This window comes from Macaca thibetana, chromosome 3 (assembly GCF_024542745.1).
Source record: "Macaca thibetana thibetana isolate TM-01 chromosome 3, ASM2454274v1, whole genome shotgun sequence".
In the NCBI taxonomy this organism is placed as follows: domain Eukaryota; kingdom Metazoa; phylum Chordata; class Mammalia; order Primates; family Cercopithecidae; genus Macaca; species Macaca thibetana.
In genome coordinates this window covers 91,269,827-91,289,131 of record NC_065580.1, presented here as the reverse complement: position 1 = coordinate 91,289,131, position 19,305 = coordinate 91,269,827, and the positions used below count along the sequence as shown (strand labels likewise).

Below are 19,305 nucleotides of genomic sequence, written 5' to 3'. Positions count from 1 at the left end.
GGGAGTATGCTATGCTATGTGTGAATAGATGAGTGTTGCCTAGTTCAAGGGCGCCCTTTAGGACTCCCTTGAGTCCCTAAACTCTGTTTTGCAAACACTCACTGAGAATCTGTAAGGGCGAAAGACTGTACATTGCAGGAGAAGGAGGACTAACGTGGCAGTCTGAGTTTTGGGAACTTTTTTGTAGGGGCAGGAGGCAGGACAGGAAGCTTAGTGTGGGTATGCTGATGTGGTGGTGGGTGGTGGCGGGAGGACAAGATAATGGAAAAACCACAATATAAGGTATAGTAAGACAAGTGCCAGGTAACAAAAACAATCCTTAGGTTCAAAGGATGGAGAGATTACATTATTTTAGATATTAGAGGCATGACTTCATGGAGCTGATTCCAATAAGCCTTAACCATGCGTAAGGTTTCGACGGTTGGGAGGTGGGGATGAGTGGTGGGAAAGCAGAAGCCTGAACTAAGGAGGTGGAGGACAGTGTTCTCTCTGTCTTAAACCAGAACAGAATATGGAGCCACGATGTGAACATTACACCTGACCTCCAGCACCCCCGTTCTAAAGTAATTCCACGGCTAAGATCAACCTTTCTGCTGCCAGAATTGCTGAAGAATCTTTGGACCTTTGTACTTCACTTCAAAGTCCTAACCATCATCTTTGTGATGGTTTGCTTGTCCTCTTAGTTAAAGGTTGAGATAGAGATTTTTTTTTCTTTTTAACTTCTGCATTGTTTGCCCCACCCAAACCAGTGGGGATGCTTAAGCCCTAGTGAATGTTTAAGAATAAGACTGCTAACCCCCAGATTAGGTGTGTTTCAATTCAGTCTTACCACTTGTCCTTGCACGGGGTCATAAAACCTCTGCAGAAGTTGAAGAGAAGTGCTTTTCCCACAACCGCTGCTTCCCACAAAAGCTACTGTCTTTCCTTGCTCAATACTGAGGGATAAGCTGCGGAGGATGAAAACATCTGGGCGACATGGATAGAAGAAAGAGACTTCTCGAAACTCTAAATTCCCTTCACATGTGTCCTGTGAAAGGAAGTTGACAGAGTTGAGAAGAGTGACTTGGGAAGGTTGTAACACACTGTAGCATACTGACTAAGTGCTTTTTGAAAATTGTGCATGTTTCCATTGCCCTTTTAATTCTAAACATGTATGCATCTCTGTAGAGCTGTTGACTGCAAGTGGGTTTCTGTTACTTTTTTTTTTTTTTTTGAGACGGAGTCTCACTCTGTTGCCCAGGCTGGAGTGCAGTGGTCCGATCTCGGCTCACTGCAAGCTCCGCCTCCAGGATTCATGCCATTCTCCTGGGACTACAGGTGCCCGCCACCACACCTGGCTAATTTTTTGTATTTTTAGTAGACACAGGGTTCCACCGTGTTAGACAGGATGGTCTCGATCTCCTGACCTCGTGAATCTGCCCACATTGGCCTCCCAAAGTGCTGGGATTACAGGCGTCAGCCACTGCGCCCGGCCTTCTGTCACTTTTGTTTATATTTTTTTGTGTCTGTGTTTCTTGTTATCTTCACTACTGACTTCACTGAATTTCTAAAAACCACTTGCTTCCTTCAGCTTTGCTGCACAGACAGTTCCATTCCGCAGTTAGTTGTTTGACCAGCTTATCTGAGTAATACATTTTTTCTTTTTAATTTGGTTTGTGCTTTACAAACCTTTATTACTTAATTCAGAAAAGCTGGGGTTCTCATAAACTATATATATAAGTGTAATTTTTGTAAATTGGGCCATGTTTTATAGTGAAGGTATAGTATGTTTTGAATTCTGATTTATCTTTCTTATTTTATTTAATTTTAATTTTAATTTTATTTTATTTGAGACAAGATCTAGCTCTGTCACCCAGGTTGGAAGGCAGTGGTGTGATCTCGGCTCACTTTAACCTCCACTTCCCAGGCTCAAGCCATCCTCCCACCTGGGCCTCCTGAGTAGGTGGGACCATCAGCATGTGCCACCATACCCAGCCAATTTTTGTGTTTTTAGTAGAGATGGGGTTTCACTATGTTGCCCAGGCTGGTTCCAAACTCCTGGACTCAAGCAATCTGCCCACCTCAGCCTCCCAAAGTGCTGGGATTATAGGCGTGAGCCACCACGCCTGGCCCTATCTCTATTTTCAATTGACCATTATTTGGCAGTGACAGTTGCCTAAATGTTTAGTTTTCTCTCTATGCATCAATCTCTTTACTGGTTAATGATTTCTAAACCGATACTCATCTACACCCACGATGTTTAAAAAAGGCTTTCCAGAACTATCACTAAATGATTAACTTTCCCTTTATATATTTGGTTCATAAGATTTTAAGTTCTTTTGATCTTTGTGTTCGTCTCAATTGCATTTTAAGTCTTATTAATTTTTGTTGTTAAACAATTAACGAGTAAGTGGATTTGTGTGTGTGTGTGTGTTCGTGTGTGTGTGGTGGTAGTGATGGCTGGACTTTAAAACACATCCTTACGGTCAGGTTTACTAGGCATGTTCGACCCATTCTGAGCCCATCATATATAGGTAAGAAGCAAGGGCAGGTAGGGGTGAGGAGCATCAAAAAAAAAAAAAAAAATTGATGATATTATTTTATTGTTAAAGGAATTCGATGTTAAGATGTGGTTAAGAGATCTGGAAATAGAAAAAAAAAATCTGGAAAGATATTTGCCAAAATTTAAGAGTAGTGTAGTAGTAGTTTATTTTAGCTTAGTCAGTATTTTCCATTTGCCCCCTACAACCTGTGAATATTATTTGCATAAACAGTTTCTTTTTGTTTTATTTATTTAAAAAATTTTTTTTGGTGTACTTCTCTCTCTGCATTTGTATAAAAAAGGTTTTAAAACACCAGAATACGGCCAGGTGTGGTGGCTCACGCCTGTAATCCCAGCACTTTGGGAGGCCGAGGAGGGCGGATCACGAGGTCAGGAGATCGAGACCATCCTGGCTAATATGGTGAAACCCCGTCTCTACTAAAAATACAAAAAATTAGCCGGGCGTGGTGGCGGGCGCCTGTAGTCCCAGCTACTCTGGAAGCTGAAGCAGGAGAATGGCGTGAACCTGGGAGGCGGAGCTTGCAGTGAGCCGAGATCACGCCACTGCATTCCAGCCTCTCCAGCCTGGGCGACAGAGCCAGACTCTGTCTGGAAACACGAGGAATTCAATTAGTTTTGTGTATGCTCTAGTATATATTTTGTATAACAGCTCGTAGAGGTATTCTAGAAAACTTCTAAACTTTAATATATTTATTCTTACTATTTTTAATTGTAAATTAAAATATGCCCTGCCCAGATTTTAATTTTTAAAAGCATAGAGGGATATTCAGAAACATTTACATACTAAATTAAATAAAGATTAGATACATTAATTTTATAGCCTTTGTAAGAAATACTTCCATAGTCTATGCCATGCCTATGGTTCTGTAAGGACATAGATCAGTGAGATACTCAATTCCTCTATTATAATCTGCAGAAAGAAATAAGAGTAGCAATACTGTTATACATATAAATCTTAAATTAAAAAAATAGCTTCTTACATCCTTGACTTTCCAACAGACAAGAACAAAATCTTATTTGGACTGTGACGTATCTTTGAAGCATTCTATTTTGAGCATTTCCAGATATTCTTATTTCTGTCACTAACAGGCACTCTTCTTAATAATTGTGTAGCTCTAGTAATGCTGTATTATTTTAAGCTATCATACATATATATCTACTATTAAAATTCCAGAGGGAAATAATTATAAATTAAAAACATTTAAGTATATAGCTAATGACTATTTTTATTTAAAAAATCAAAATGTCTAGAAATGTCCTAAAATTGAATATATATTTAATGTGTAAGACTATTATTGAGAGACTTATTTTGAAACTATATACCTTACCTATTATTTCTCTTTTAATATTCACAGTCTTTTAGAGTTTGAGGCTAAATTTGTTTGTGTGTGTCAATTTAATAGGTATGCTTTCCTTTTTCCCCCTTTATGTTTATAAATATATTTCCCATGAAAAATGGTGTCTGAAGCAGCAGAATATTATTTACTTTTCATGTATTATCAGAGAAAAAAAAAAACAAATAAACCTTAATAAGAATCTCCTTCCAAGATCAAAACTTTTGTTTCTAAATAGAATTCAGTATAAGAATCAACGTTTTTTTCCAAGAACATTCTCATAGCATCAGGCATATAAATTAAAAGCCTATATTTTAAAATATGAAATATACATTTTAGTAGTAGAGGTAAAAATTTGATTAAGACAAGACTTCTTTTCCCCATTTGCAGCCATAAAATTATTTTATACAAACTTATAACTCTTTATGTTACTATGACATTATCTTTTGCAGAGTTTTCCAAAGAATGCCTTCATTTAATAAGTGGACATTTGTTTTTTATTTTTTTCATTTATATTTTCATTTTAATTTTTCTACTGTTATTTCAGATCCAGGGGGTACATGTGCAGGTTTGTTATCTGGGTATATTGCATAATGCTGAGGTTTGGGGTATGAATGATCTTGTCACACAGGTACTGAGCATAGTACCCAATGGCTACTTTTGCAGCCCCTGCCCCCTCCCTCCCTCCCTCCCATCTTTAGCAGCCCCCAGTTCCTACTGTTGCCATCTGTATTTGGACATTTAAGATCATAGTTGTGCTTACTGGCTTTTTCCCTTCTTGGCTGTGGCTGTCTATAGTTGGTTTCTTTTCCAACAAGGCAAACAGATGTGCAGCCCCCGATTTGGCTTTGGAATATTCAGGAGCCAAAACAAGCGTTTCTCCGATGGCCATAGCTCCATATGCAATTGCAGTACAAACTCTATCAAAAGATAAAGCATTTGAATCTTAGGTCCATCGATCCATTGTAAAACAGTAGAACTCTAAAAGTAAAGAAAAAAGCAGGCACAGGAATACAATCTTTTGATGTAGACAGCATCCCTTACACTGAAGTCCCAACAACAGTTATCTCTTTAAAAAAATTCTGCCATGTGGTAATCATTCCTTGCTCTGTACACCAAAATGACCTTTGGAGCTTGGGTAATCTTAAAAATGTCTCTTCCAATTAGAGCCACAGATCAAAGTTCCCAACTAGTGAATATAAAACTTCTTAGCCATCTTGATATGAGGCTTGCTTGCTTGGAGATTTGACAGATAATTCAGCTGATAATAGGAAGAATGAATCTCCAGTAGTGAGATCTGAATTTACACAGTAGATATGATTTTTTGTTTGTTTGTTTGTTTGTTTTGCATATAATGTAGTTAGGACAGATAACTGAAGCTAAATGACTGGTTATCTGCCTGATATGCTACATGATTTCGAGAGCAAATCATGGGGATCGTATTTTCCTCGGGTTCCCAAATCAAAATCTGACTAAAAAGACTGAAAGAAGAACTTTGATCTTTTAGGTTTGTTACTGATTATGATCTCCGTTTCAAAACATGTTAATTATAAAATGGTAAGTATGCAAATGATGTTTGGAAGCACACAGAATATTTACTCGATTGTGGCACAGGACCTGACCATGGTTAAATATTTTCCCCTCATTTTCTATTTCATTTTAGATATGAAAGTACTGTACTAGAATGCAAAACAATGCATCTTAGTAACAAAGCTAAAGGCACAATTAGGCTAAAACTGGACCGGTGTCACTGGCAATATTTAAACATTAGGCTGTAAAAGGACATCACAGAACCCAGTTGCTTGTTTGCAGTGCTGGATAACAGCAAAGTAAACACGTCTGGGCTCCTTGTGAATTTCTCCCTCGATGGGGCCTACCAAAGGGTAGATGTTGATGCTGATGCAATCTCTTCAGTGACCTAGACCTCAGATCCTGAATTTTGTTGACTTTACAAAGATCAAACACAGTATAAAATATAAAAACAAAAATAACACTAAAATAATTGTTACTTAGTTCTGTGATGTCAAGACATTTTTAGTACTGATATTTACAGAAAGTGTTTAAAGCTCAAAATGCCATTTAAATTATTTGATACCCAGCTATAAACATCAGAAATGGTTGTGGAGTTTAGATAACCCAATCGGAAGTTTTTTTTCTTGTTTGTTTGTTTGTTTTAAATGTGGTTTTAATGCAAGGAAAAATCAGACTGAGTCAGACTTAAGCCTCAGTCTGATCCAAGAATCAGCAGATGAGCTGGGAAGATAATTGGATTATGAGTTAGGAGACCTGGTTTCTAGTCCCACACGAGTAGAGCCTTCTCTGAAATCAACAACTGAGAAAATAGCTTCTTCCCATGATTTGAGATATGCCAAAATCTCTACCTGTCCTAACATTTCCACTATAAAAGTAATGGTAAGCATTAGACATAAATGTCCAGAGGCGGACGTCCTTGTTAGGTTGCTCTGAAAATGGAAATATTCATGAGAAAGGGAGAAGGGCCTTCAACTCAGAACTTGTGTTTGTGGGAGGTAAATGACCCAAAGGATGGAGAATGGAGCAGGAAGAAAGGGTTCAGTAGAGAAGGGAGAGTACGAGCAAAAGCCCTGATACTGTCTTTATTGAGTGAGTGCTGAGAGAAAGGTAAGTGGGATGGGGGCTGATGCTGATGAGAGTTATGTTGAAGACCCTGGGGGGGAAGTGTGGACTTTGAGGTGATGGACTATCTGGGGTTCAGTCAGGGACATTAATCTTCTTCATCTTTTTTTTTTTCCTTTTTTGAGAAGGAGTCTTGCTTTGTCATTCAGGCTGGAGTGCAGTGGCATGATGTCAGCTCACTGCAACCTCCGTCTCCTGGGTTCAAACAATTCTGTTGCCTCCACCTCCCGTAGCTGGGATTATAGGCGTGCACCACCACGCCTAGCTAATTTTTATGTTGGCCAGGCTGGTCTCGAACTTCTGACCTCGTGATCCGCCTGCCTCAGCCTCCCAAAGTGAGGGATTACTGCCCAGGGACAGTAATCTTTATGCTTTTTCTGCAGGTGGATTCTGTATAAAGGTAGGCCAAGGCCCACACATGGAAAAAACTGGTCTGCTACAGAATTTGTCCTTACCTAATCAGATCCAATTAGCTAGGGTGAGCTAAACTGAAATTCAGTTCCACTCAACAAGTACTTATTGTAGAACAACCCGTGCTGTAACTCCATAACATAGTTAAACCAGATCCTTCAAATCTGGTTTAAACTCCTGGAGGCATTTGAACTGAACGCCTAACTGGGAGAAATGTACAGGGCAACCTCTCACGCTACTGTTGGTCTTGAGGAGTTTCACCCATTTGGGATATATAAAGAGGAATAATTTAGTATCATGACAAATATTTTAAAGTCACTAACGGGGCTGGGTGCAGTGGTTCATGCTTGTAATCCCAGCACTTTGGGAGGCTGAGGTGGGTGGATCACGAGGTCAGGAGTTTGAGACCAGCCTGGCCAACATGGTGAAACTCCATCTCTACTAAAAATACAAAAATTAGCTGGGTGTGTTGGCACATGCCTGTAATCCTTGCTAATCAGGAGACTTGGGCAGGAGAACTGCTTGAACCTGGGAGGTGGAGGTTGCAGAGAGCCGAGGTCATGCCACTGCACTACAACAAAACAGCAAAAAAAAAAAAAAAAAAAAAAAAAAAAAAAAAAGCTCTCACACTTCTGTAGACATTAGCATGATAGTCAAATCACAACTTTCCAAGTCCTTACTCACTAAGTTTCTTTCTTTGATTAGAAAGCAGAGTATCTTTCCCCATAGAGGTAGTCATTAAAATTATTCCCATGCTCATCTATGTATCATCCATATACAACCCAGAGACTGCTTCCCACCCTAAATCCTTTTCTCAACAGATAGGAGAGAGAAAATAAGCAACTAACATTTATTTGGTTCTTTGGATCCTAGAATGTTTTCATATACAAGATACCATCTAATCACCTAGGAGATAAGTAGAATGGAAACTTCTCAGTCAATGAATGAGGAGGCTCCAGCTCAGAAAAATTATGCAATTTGCCCAGAAGCACATGAAACTGTAGGGTTGGAACGTGAGCTGCCTTCCTCTCTGTATTTTCCCCTACATGGTCTTACTTGCAGTGGAAAGCTGGCTGGAATGGTCTTTTCCTACATGTTGGAGTTCGTTACCACTTGTTTCCCATTTTAGAATCTTCACAAGGCCCTAGATATCAACTGTCTTTTGATTTCTCTCCTTTAGGTCCCTTCAGTGGTTGATTTAGCCTTCTTACTTTGTCCTTGTCTGTCTCTTCCGGATAATCTCCGGGGAGGAGCCAGGCAAGAGCTGGGTGGCTGCCATGGCACCAATATGGAAAGAAGTCTTTCCTGTTTTCTTTGTTTTGTCTAACCAGTGTTGCTTTCCTAATCATAACAATGACACAGTTCTTCCCCAGCTGCTCAGCCTCCTAGGGCAAAAATGATGGTGCAGGCCTAGCTCACTTCTGTCCATCCTTTGTTATTTCAAGGTATCGACCAACTGTTAATATTCATTGAAAACCCATCTGTGTTGCTCTTTTGGCCAATAACCACATTATTATTGGAAATACAATATGGTTTCTTGTCAAGAACTGCATTTGGTGTTTAAGAGAACTAGGACATACACCCATAAACTGCCTGGTTCTGCTTCTCAGGCAGTTTTCAAAGCTGTGACTTTCATTATTACTGCACTGAAGGCTGCCATGTCCTGATTCTTTCTTACCTATATGCTCTGCTTAGCTTCTTGATAATATAGATAGAAAATATGGAAGAAACTCACAGAGATAGAGAAAGCTTTGCAGTGGGAAAAGGAAGGTTACAGAAACCTCTCCTGATTAGGAATGGTTCTTGGTCTGTATTGCAAAAGGCAAGTCAGCTGGAAACTAGCCTAAAGGGACTAACACAAAGAGACAGGAGAAAAAAAACTTATTTTGTACTTCTAAATCTGCACATTTATAGTGAAATAACAAATAGAATATGTTACCAGGACTAACAAAGGGAGAGGTGAGTGTTTTACTATACATGTGTGCATGAGAACCTAAACAAGAGATTTTTAAAATGCCATTATACCTTGTCTGTAAGGCAGCAGAATGAAAACGTTCTCACCTTTTTGTAAATGCTCATTTCAGATAAACTTCTACAAGAATAGAGATAGAGAGATAGAGACAGCTTCTACCATAAGACATGCATGTTTTTCTTTTTCTTTTAGAGGCGTTTTTCCTCTAAAAAGCCTTGCTGACAAATTAATATTATGAGCACATTAAAGAATTTTGCTGTTAAAACTCCCTTTTGTATCTCCCTTTCTGAGACACAATGTCATTTTTGAAAGAGACACAGATAACCCATCTTTGTAGCTATAAATTATGCCTTGGAGTAATCTGGAATGTTTGATAACATGAAGATTCCTGCCCCATACTAGATCTACAAATCAGATTTTGCAGGATGAAATCTACATATCTACAGTTTTAACCAGTTCCTAGATTGATGAGTTGGAAAACCATTGGTTTAGAGAATGGCGCAAAGTGCTTTCTACCTAAGGATAATTCTAGTAAGAGGGAGTTTTCTTTGTAAATTCCTTTGGTTTAGCTAGTTGATGAGATTGAAAGCTGTCTGTCATCCTAGATTCTGGAAGGTACAGAGTCTTCTGGACCAGATATAATTTAGTGTGTCTAAAGGGACCTTGTGACACATTCATGGTAGTTGGGGTCACATTTGGTCTGTAGGACCAAATCCTCTTTGGTGTTGAAGACAAATCTCATCTATTGACATTATGCATAGTGCTATGTTTCTCTTTTGGCCAATAACCACATTTAATACTGGAAGAGAATTCCTAGAGAATCATTTGTCCATACTCCAAAAGTATGGGTACCCTTATTCTGTCTGTATTCTGATTGAATGGGACTCAAAAAGTGAGGCTGGGTATGGTGGCTTACACCTGTAATCCTAGCATTTTGGGAGGCTAAGGCAGGTGGATCATTTGAGATCCGGAGTTCGAGACCAGCCTGGCCAACATGGTGAAATATGGTCTCCACCAAAACAAACAAAAATTAGCCTGGTGTGGTGACATGTGCCTGCAGTCCCAACTATTCAGGAGACTGAGGGCAGGATAATTGCTTGAACTCAGGAAGCGGAGGTTGCAGTGAGCTGAGATTGTGCCGCTACACTTCAGCCTGGGTGACAGAGCGAGACTCCGACTCAAAAAAAAAAAAAAAAAAGAAAAGTAATACCAGTGATCTAGCTCAGACAGCTCTCTATTTCTTCCTTCCCCTGGGGCACTGGGAAATACCAAGGTGGTACTATTCTTTAATTATTACTCTTATGTTCTGAGAGTTAAAATGCTTATGTATCTAGAAGAGACCCCCTTTTAATGAATTTAATTACAAGAAATTCAGGAAGCATGGTAGGCCAGCTCAGGGAAGAAATTTTTTATTGGGGACTTTTCATTCTTCTATTTTAGGGCTATAACATAACACTAAGCAAGTCATTTGTTCCATTTATATGTGAGGAATCAGCCCAACTTTGAATATTCAAATGTTTGAAAAACTAAGCCAGACTTATTTAAAAAATAATTTCACAGAAATATTCTATGAATATTTGGCTACAGAATTTATAATAATAATAATAATATATATATATACATATATAGAGTAAGCCTAACCTCTGGCATCTGGAACCATGAACTTGAATCTGTGCTCTGCTACTTACTGATTACGTAACTTTGAGCAAGTTAGGTAACCTCTTTGAGTCTTAATTGTTCTCATCTGTAAAATGGGAACCATAGTATTTCACAGGGTAGTTTAGAGCATTAAACAGATAATACACGGCAAATTCTTAAAACTGAGTAAAGATTCAATCAAGGTTTGCCGTTATAGCAATTTTCATAAGTAACGGAATGGTTAGCAGTCCTGGGAAGCCCCTTAAAGGAAACATCCTGACTGGTGTCATTTGCTGGCATGATAGTACTGGCATGATTTTGAGGTTGTATCATTCTTCAACTGAGACATTTTTTGCTTAGTTTTAATCTAAACAAATCTCAGTAGGTAGAGGTAAATTCTCAATTCCACACATCGTATTTTATATCAATGGTTGCCCTCGATTTAGATACAGCCCTCCTGCCAAAGCACCTGGTATTAGACATATGGGTGTAGAAAAGAAGAAAATTAGAAGAATTTGTGAAAAACAGACTCCTATTTTCAAAGTGTGAAGGTGACTCCGAGGCACATTTCCAGAAATGACTGGACTGCCTAATTATGTACCATTCCAAATCTCCCCCTTAATTTTGATTCAGTCATTCATTCAGTAAATATTTATTGTGTATCTATTATGTGCCACCCACTTATTTTTGGCTTTTGGGAAACATCAGTGAATAAGATAGGTTACAACTTGCCCTCAGTCTGTGCACTCATAAATATGGAAACACAAAATATAATTTAATAGAATCATAAGTGTCATAAGTGTTATAAACAAAACATGGTGATGGGAAAGAGAGTGATGAGGAGGGAGGGTTAGAAGAACTACTTTGGACCCTCAGTGAAAGTCCCTCTGAGGAGTGGACTTAGCCTGGGTGCCTGGGTATTCCAGGCAGAGAATAGCAAGTGCAAAGACCCTGCAATGGGGAGGTCCAGGGACAGACATGGCAAGTGTGGGACTGACGAGTAGTTCACATGGGAGGCAGAAGTGGATGAAATTGGAAAGAAATGCAGCAGCCCCATCATGAAGGTCTTTCAGGTCATGGTAAGGACTTTGGCTTTATTAAAATTTCAATGGGAAGATCTAGATCTTGCGGAATTTTAATAAACTGATGCTATTAGATTTGTGCGTTAAATGATCAGTCTGGCTGCAGTGTGGAGAATGAATTATAGGGAAGCAAGAGTGGACACAAGGACATTGGTGAGGTTGTTGCAGTGGTCCAGTCAAGACAGGGAGGACTTGGATGAGGGTGGAAAGGATGAGAAGAATTTTGGAATTAGGGTCATGAGGAATCAGTGATTTATGTGGTGGACAATGACAAGAGAAGCAACACGGATGACTCCAACATTTTTGAGCTGAGCAACTGTGTGGATGGTGGTTGGTATTATTAGTTAAGATGGGAAAGTTTTGGGGAAGAGAACCTTTGGGGAGAAAAAACTTAAATTCTGTTTTGAACACGTTGAGATATTAGTCATCCAAGTGGAGGTGTCTTGTAGGTAGTTGGATAAGGGTCTTGTGCTCAGGGCAGGGCCAGAGTTGGAAGTATACAGAAGGAAGTTATCAGGACACAGGTGGTATTTAAAACTGAGAGATTGGATGAGATCACTAATGAAAGTGTAATAAATGAAAGGTCTGAGAGCTCTAACGCCCTCCAACACACAGAGGCCTGGCTGAAAAACAGGATCCAGTAAAGAAAGTGGAGGAGGAGGGGCCAAGGACAAAGGAGAAAAGCCTAGAGAAGCCTGGAGAAGAAAATGTTTCAGGAAAGAGATGTCAAATGCTACTGAGAGGCCAAGTTAGAGGAGAACTGAGAACTGCGGGGGCTGAGTATGGATGGGCAGGATGGAGGTCAGTGGGACCCTGAGAACCAGTCCTTCTAGTGGAGTGTTGGGGAACTAAGGCTTGACTGGAGTGAATTTGAGATAGAAGTAGTGTAGAGAGCAAGAATAGGGAACCCTTTGGAATTTGCTTTGCTTCAAAGGAGAGCAGAGACATTGGAAATAGGCAGAAGGGGACTTATGGTCCTGGGAGACATTTCTTTTTCATATATATATACAAGTGTATATATATATATATATATACACTTTTTTTTTCCCCCTGAGATGGAGTCTTGCTCTGTTGCCCAGGCTACAGTGCAGTGGTGCGATCTCGGCTCACTGCAATGCAACCTCTGCTTCCTGAGTTGAAGCAATTCTCCTCCTTCAGCCTCTCAAGTAGATAGGATTACAGGCGCCCATCACCTCACCCAGCTAATTTTTGTAGTTTTTAGTAGAGACGGGGTTTCACCATGTTTGCCAGGCTGGTCTTGAACTCCTGACCCCGTGATCCACCCGCCTCGGCCTCCCAAAGTGTTGGGATTACAGGCATGAGCCACCATGCCTGGCCTTCTTATATTTTTTTATAGGTGTGATTACAAAGCAAAGAAAGACTGGTGACAGAGAAATTGATGAAAAGAGATGAAAATTCTTCTGTGAGAATTTAGAAAATCATCAAACATCCTACATTACTATGAATATGTTTAATTGGCTTGCTTTCTACTAATACTCAAAACTAGTTATACAGAAGGAATGGTGACCTAGGGATTGAAGAAGGCTGCAGAAAGTTTAGAGCAACATGAAGAAAACATATTTTGAGTTTCAACTATTGGCTTGCAAACAAACTTTTGGAATACAACCAATTTTCAAAATTGGGAGTGCCTGGATTATATTAGAACAAAGGAAAAACTGGCTAATGGGGACTGATGAGCTGAATAATTTATGTGTTTCAGATTTTGTTTCTTGTTAATCTACCTAAGTAATTAGTTTTATGTAATGAGAATGAAGTCCAAGGCTAAATATAATTGTGGTTTATATAAGTTCACACAGGCAATTGTACACACTATTTTAGAGGCTAGGAGAACATAGGACAGGGAACTTGCAATTTCTGTTGAAATTTTATTTTAATTTTTTTGAGACAGAGTCTAGCTCTGTCATCCAGGCTAGCTTGCAGTGGTGTGATCTCGGCTCATTGCAACCTCTGCCTCCTGGGGTCAAGTGATTCTCATGCGTCAGCCTTCCAAGTAGCTGGGATTACAGGCATGCACCACCATACACGGCTAATTTTTGTATTTTGACTATAGACAGGGTTTTACAGCATTGCCCAGGCTGGTCTTGAACTCTTGACCTTTGGTGATCCACCTGTCTTGGCCTCCCAAAGTGCTGGTATTACAGGCATGAGCCACCACCAGCCCTTCTGTTGAAATTTTAAATGCAGATATTCCATTTGCATATTCCGTTTTATAAGGAAATCTGCTTCTAGGAAACTTCTAAGTGGCTTTGGTGTCAAGTAAGATTTAGGAATACTGGGTTGGTGAACTGTGGACTGTTTTCTCATCAGTGCCTAACACAGAAACTTCCTGGGACTTCACTTAATGCTTAATAAATAAATAAACAAATAAATACATTTTCATGTGAATAGAAATGAAAAATTATTCCAAGTTATTCTGAAATTACTCAGGTTTAAATGACTTTTGGCCATTTCCTCAAGTTGAACCTATCCTGAAAATACAAATACGCCAACAATAAGGATATTCAAAGGAATGTCCTGAGACTTGGGAAACAAAACCCAAAGAGAAGTGCCCAGTGTGTTCTGCCAAATGGCAGCGTCCTTGGAACAGGTGTAATCTCCCAATTCGTTATTGTGAAGAGGCTGATACTTGCATGGATATACATTTTTTGGTGGGCTTGTTAAAAATAATATAATGTTACTTTTTTGAGTCAAGTATTGTATGGATTTCTCTAGTTCTAAATGCTTAGCAATTACATTTATGATAGATTAGCAATATTTCTGATATTTTAGGCTCTCAGCTCAGAATTAATACTGAAAATTAATTTTTCTACTTTAGCAGTTGCATTAGATGTTCCTATAAAACAAATAAATTCATAACTATGTGACCAGAACTTCAAAATAGGAGCTCCAAACTAATGCTTTGGGAAGAAGTAGCCTTATGGGATACTGCGTTCAATTCCAAACGTGACATTTTTGAAGGGAAACACTCATTTGTATGTTTTGCTTCTGGATTATTTGCTTAGCAAAGAATTCAGCCTCACTAATTTACAGTCATACTTTAGAAAACCATCTCCACATTGAGAGTTTCATAATGTGTCACAAATGTCCTAAGGAATGAATGACAAGAAGGCACATTTTGCCCCTACATTCCCATGTTCCAGTAAACTGAAGCAGAGAGCAATTCATCTGGGAATTTAATTCAGATTTCATGCCTTATATCAGTATCAGTATTTTGCCAGTTATGCTGTACTTCTTATAGAGACTAAATAACAAAAAGTTAGCTCAATTTAATCATTTCACAATGTTAGCATATATCAGAACATCCCACTGTACCCCATATATATACATGTACAATTATTGTCTGTCAATTAAAAATAAAATTCATCCCAATTACCTTGATTTGATCATTAAATATTATATGCATATATCACATGTACCCCTAAAATATGTATAACTATTATATATCAATACAAAATTTAAAAATATATGTATATTTAAAAAAATTCCAGCTTAACAAAAATTCAAGCATACCTTTTCCACATATGTGATTTAAATGATAATTCACTATAAACTAGACATCTTTCTGGTAAATAAGTACTTGACCCCCTTACAAGGTTTATATATTTGTACAACTTATTAATTAATTAATTAATTTTGAGACAGAGTCTCACTTTGTTGCCCAGGCTGGAGTGCAATGGAGTGATCTCAGCTCACTGCAGCCTCCATTTCCTGGGTTCAATCAATTCTCCTGCCTCAGCCTCCCGAGTAGCTGGGATTACAGGTGTCTGCCACCACACCCAGCTAATTTTTGTATTTTTAGTAGAGATGGGGTTTTCTTATGTTGGTCAGGCTGGTCTCGAACTCCTAACCTCAAGTTATCCACCTGCCTTGGCCTCCCAAAGTGTTGGAATTACAGGTGTGAGCCACCAGGTCCGGACTATTTCCACGACTTACATGAACATGCCCTCTGGGGTCATTCGTCCAGCTTGAATTAAATAGGCTCCAAATCGAAACCCTGCTGCATAGGCAAAATATATAAAGGCATGGCTGAATGCATAACAGCTTCCAATAATCTGTGCTTTCTTCGAGGTATGTCTGGAATGTACAAAATTTACCAAATAATAAGGCATGAATTACAGCAAGGTCAATTTAATAAATGTAGAATAATAAATAGAGAGGACTTTGAAATGTTATAATTTAGCAGAAAGGCATTTTTTGAATGATTAAAGAGAAAGTGATTTTTTTTTTATCTGAGAAATCTTTGAGAAAAGACAGATAATATTATAATTCTTTTCTCTATAGTCATATACTCTCTAGTTCCGTGTAACAAATTTAACTTTACATACTGTTAAATGAATGGGCAAAGCCTGTGAAAGGATGGCTAGTGTAAGAGTTAGAGATTTGGTTTAGCAGTATTTAGAAGGATTTTCTAATTGTCTATTATAATCTTTCCTTCACAGAATAGAGGAAATTAAAGCGTGGTGCCAACTACAAGTATGAGTCCAAAACAGTACAAAGCTGTCTTTCTGATAAAGTAATATAAAAAGCATCACTAAGTCAATGTGATAAGGAGGACTAGTTTAAAATTAAAAGAGTAAGTGCATTTATTATGTATATATTCGTATTTAAAATGTAAACTATTTTAGGGATTTAGGGTAAAGGGCTGAGCTCTTTTCTCTTGCTCTGTCACCCAGGCTGGAGGTGGAGTGTAATGGTGTGATCTCAGCTCACTGCAACCTCTGCCTCCCAGGTTCAGGTGATTCTCCTGCCTCAGCCTCCGAGTAGCTGGGACTACAAGTGTGCACCACCACACCCGGCTAATTTTTGCATTTTTAGTAGAGATGGGCTTTCACCATGTTGCCCAGGATGGTTTCTAACTGTTGACCTCAAGTGATCTGCCCACCTCAGCCTCCCAAAGTGCTGGGATTACAGGCGTGAGACACAGCGCCCAGCCCGCAATTTTATTTTCTTTCTTGAGTATGTTATTTCATTAATATTCTTTCAGGAAGATGAGACAAATGTGCATACTAAGTAACAGATGGTTAATGGTAATGTGAGAGGACCTAAAATACTTATTCTAATTGCACTTGCCCTCAATTCCTCTTCTAGTTTCTCTTGGTGAAGTCATATGAGAAATTATGACATGGCCGTTATTAGGAAAGACTCAAGAGCAAATGAATTAGCAGGCAAACCACTGGAGTCATTCAAGAGTACTGCCTTTACAGAACAAAATTAAGTTTTTGAAGTCAGCGTGAATCTACAATCACCTGTGTTGAGTCTCAAGCATCTCTTCATACATTTGCTCGAAGGCTTTTTCCCTTGTTAATGACACTATAGTACGTATATTCTCCACAGCTTCAGTTGCTATCTTATAAAATAGGACAATACAATATAGAAATAAAATTAGTAATGGTGAATCTTTTCCCATTTGTGAATTCCAGTCACTCACACTGGAGACATATTAATTATATCAAGTCAGTAAGTTTTCCTGACAAGTATTGTTAGCTTCCTTTCCTCCCAGAAAGTAAGATAGAAAAATGACACTTTAGGATAATAAGCTTAAGGAAAATGTCTTATTGAGATTTAGTCTACTGATCTAAGTTTAGCCCCATTCAAGTTTTTACTGAATTTCAATTTAAACTTGTTCCATAGACAGAAGAATAAAACATTAGTGAGTATTATGTTCACATGCAAAGGAGCTTCCTACAAATTATGAAACAATTCAAGTAAAGAGAGCAGAGGCCGGGCACAATGGCTCATGACTGTAATCCCAGTACTTTGGGAGGCCAAGGTAGGCAGATTACTTGAGGCCAGGAGTTTGAGACCCAGCCTGGACAACATGGTGAAACCCTGTCTCTACTAAAAATACAAAAATTAACCAGGCATGATGGCATGTGCCTGTAATCTCAGCTACTCAGGAGGCTGAGGCACGAGAATCACTTGAACCTGGGAGGCGGAAGTTGCAGTGAGCTGAGATCATGCCACTGCACTCCAGCCTGGGCAACAGAGTAAGACTTCTGTGTTTCAAAAAGATAGCAGAGATAATCACATAATTATCTTATTCTAGCAAAGAATTAAAAACAGCAACCTAAAAGGACTCAGGAACATTACAGGAAAGTAACATGGCATGTGGTTATAAAATTCTTTATGAGATAAAGTCATTTCTCATATTGGTGTCTGTGAATGTGAAAAGGCATTTAATTCAAATGTGATGAATACTTCTCCATATTTATGTAGTTTATAAAGAGAATGCATAATTACATGGGATTCAAAATGGAAGAGAGTTTTGGTTTAGAATAGCTTTTCGGACATGAGAACATGTGTTGGCTTCAAAGAGAAACTTCCTGTTTTCACATTCTGTTTCCAGATTGGCAGAGTCGACTGTGGGACAGAAAAGACCAGGTAGACACTTGGCCTTCTCTGAGGATGAACTTGGGTTGCAGGAGGGAACTAGATTTCTGGACTGTGGTGAGGACACAAGGATTCTGCTCCCAAGTTTGATGTTGGTTTTTAAAAAATTCTCATTAATTTAAAAATGGACTCAAAGAAACCTCCATTGGCAACATTCTGCAGTATGTGAAGAAAATGGATAAGAATGCTGAAAACTTGTTTGAGGAAAAACAAAAGGAATGAGCATAAAACAAATTTGTGACAATTTTTCACAATGGAGACAGGATGAATATTGTTACAGACCCTTAGAAAATAGTCATTAAAAAAACGAAAAACTAATTAAGCTATTCAAAGTCTTCTTCTTTTTTTTTTAAATCTTTTGAGATGGAGTCTCGCTCTGTTGCCCAGGCTGGAGTGCAGCGGTCCGATCTGGGCTCCCTGCAACCTCTGCCTCCCGGTTCAAGAGATTCTCCTGCCTCAGCCTCCTGAGTAGCTGGGATTGCAGGCATGTGCCACTATGCCCAGCTAATATTTTTATTTTTAGTAGAGACGAGGTTTCACCATGTTGGTCAGGCTGGTCTTGAACTTCTGACCTTGTGATCCACCTGCCTCGGCCTCCCAAAGTGTTGGGATTACAGGCGTAAGCCACCGCACCCAGCCCATTCAAAGACTTAAAAACTAAACATTTGATAATTTGTCCAAATCTACACATGCAACTGAAGAAGGATCGATACATTTTATTAGTCTATGTTCTAAATTGATGTTTGGTAAATTGACTTATTAAAAGCCACAGGAAAATGCCTCCAATTACCTATTTGATTAGAGTTGTTTGTTGTATAGTTTGAGGTTGCTCTAATGATACATAAAGGAAAAGTCAAAGGGTACATATACAATGAAAGCTCATGACATAAAAAGTAAGATGAGGAAAACAATTAATTAGGCCTCATTAATTTAGAAATTGTATACATTATTGCAATGTTTAAATTAGACAAGGAGGTCTAAACAACTGTTTACTGTCTCTGAGGCGAATATTTGCTAGGTAGTTCAGACTATACAGCACAAGCAAACAATCCAAGGGTTCTTATCTTGTGCAAGAAAGGTGGAAAGGTCTAAGGCTCAGGCAAATGAGATTACAGTGAGTCGTGTCTTTGGCATTCCTATTCATGAATATGTATGATATTTATGCTATGCCAATTGTGACACATTCACTGTGATACAGACTGTAAAGGATATTAACATCATTTTGCTATTCAGAGGATGTACACCAGTGTAGCCAAGAGC

General features: G+C 38.7%; 1 protein-coding gene across 1 annotated transcript in view; it reads right to left on the bottom strand.

Moving 5' to 3' along the window:
• Positions 1 to 19,305, bottom strand: part of ABCB5 (ATP binding cassette subfamily B member 5) — a 126,864-nt gene that overhangs the window by 9,541 nt on the left and 98,018 nt on the right. Inside the window, exons 21-24 of the mRNA XM_050785400.1 lie at positions 16,902 to 17,002; positions 15,589 to 15,729; positions 4,640 to 4,796; positions 830 to 1,027 (exon numbers count right to left, since the gene is read on the bottom strand). Coding sequence (XP_050641357.1) covers positions 830 to 1,027; positions 4,640 to 4,796; positions 15,589 to 15,729; positions 16,902 to 17,002 — 597 coding nt within the window. The remainder of the gene's footprint in view (positions 1 to 829; positions 1,028 to 4,639; positions 4,797 to 15,588; positions 15,730 to 16,901; positions 17,003 to 19,305) is intronic.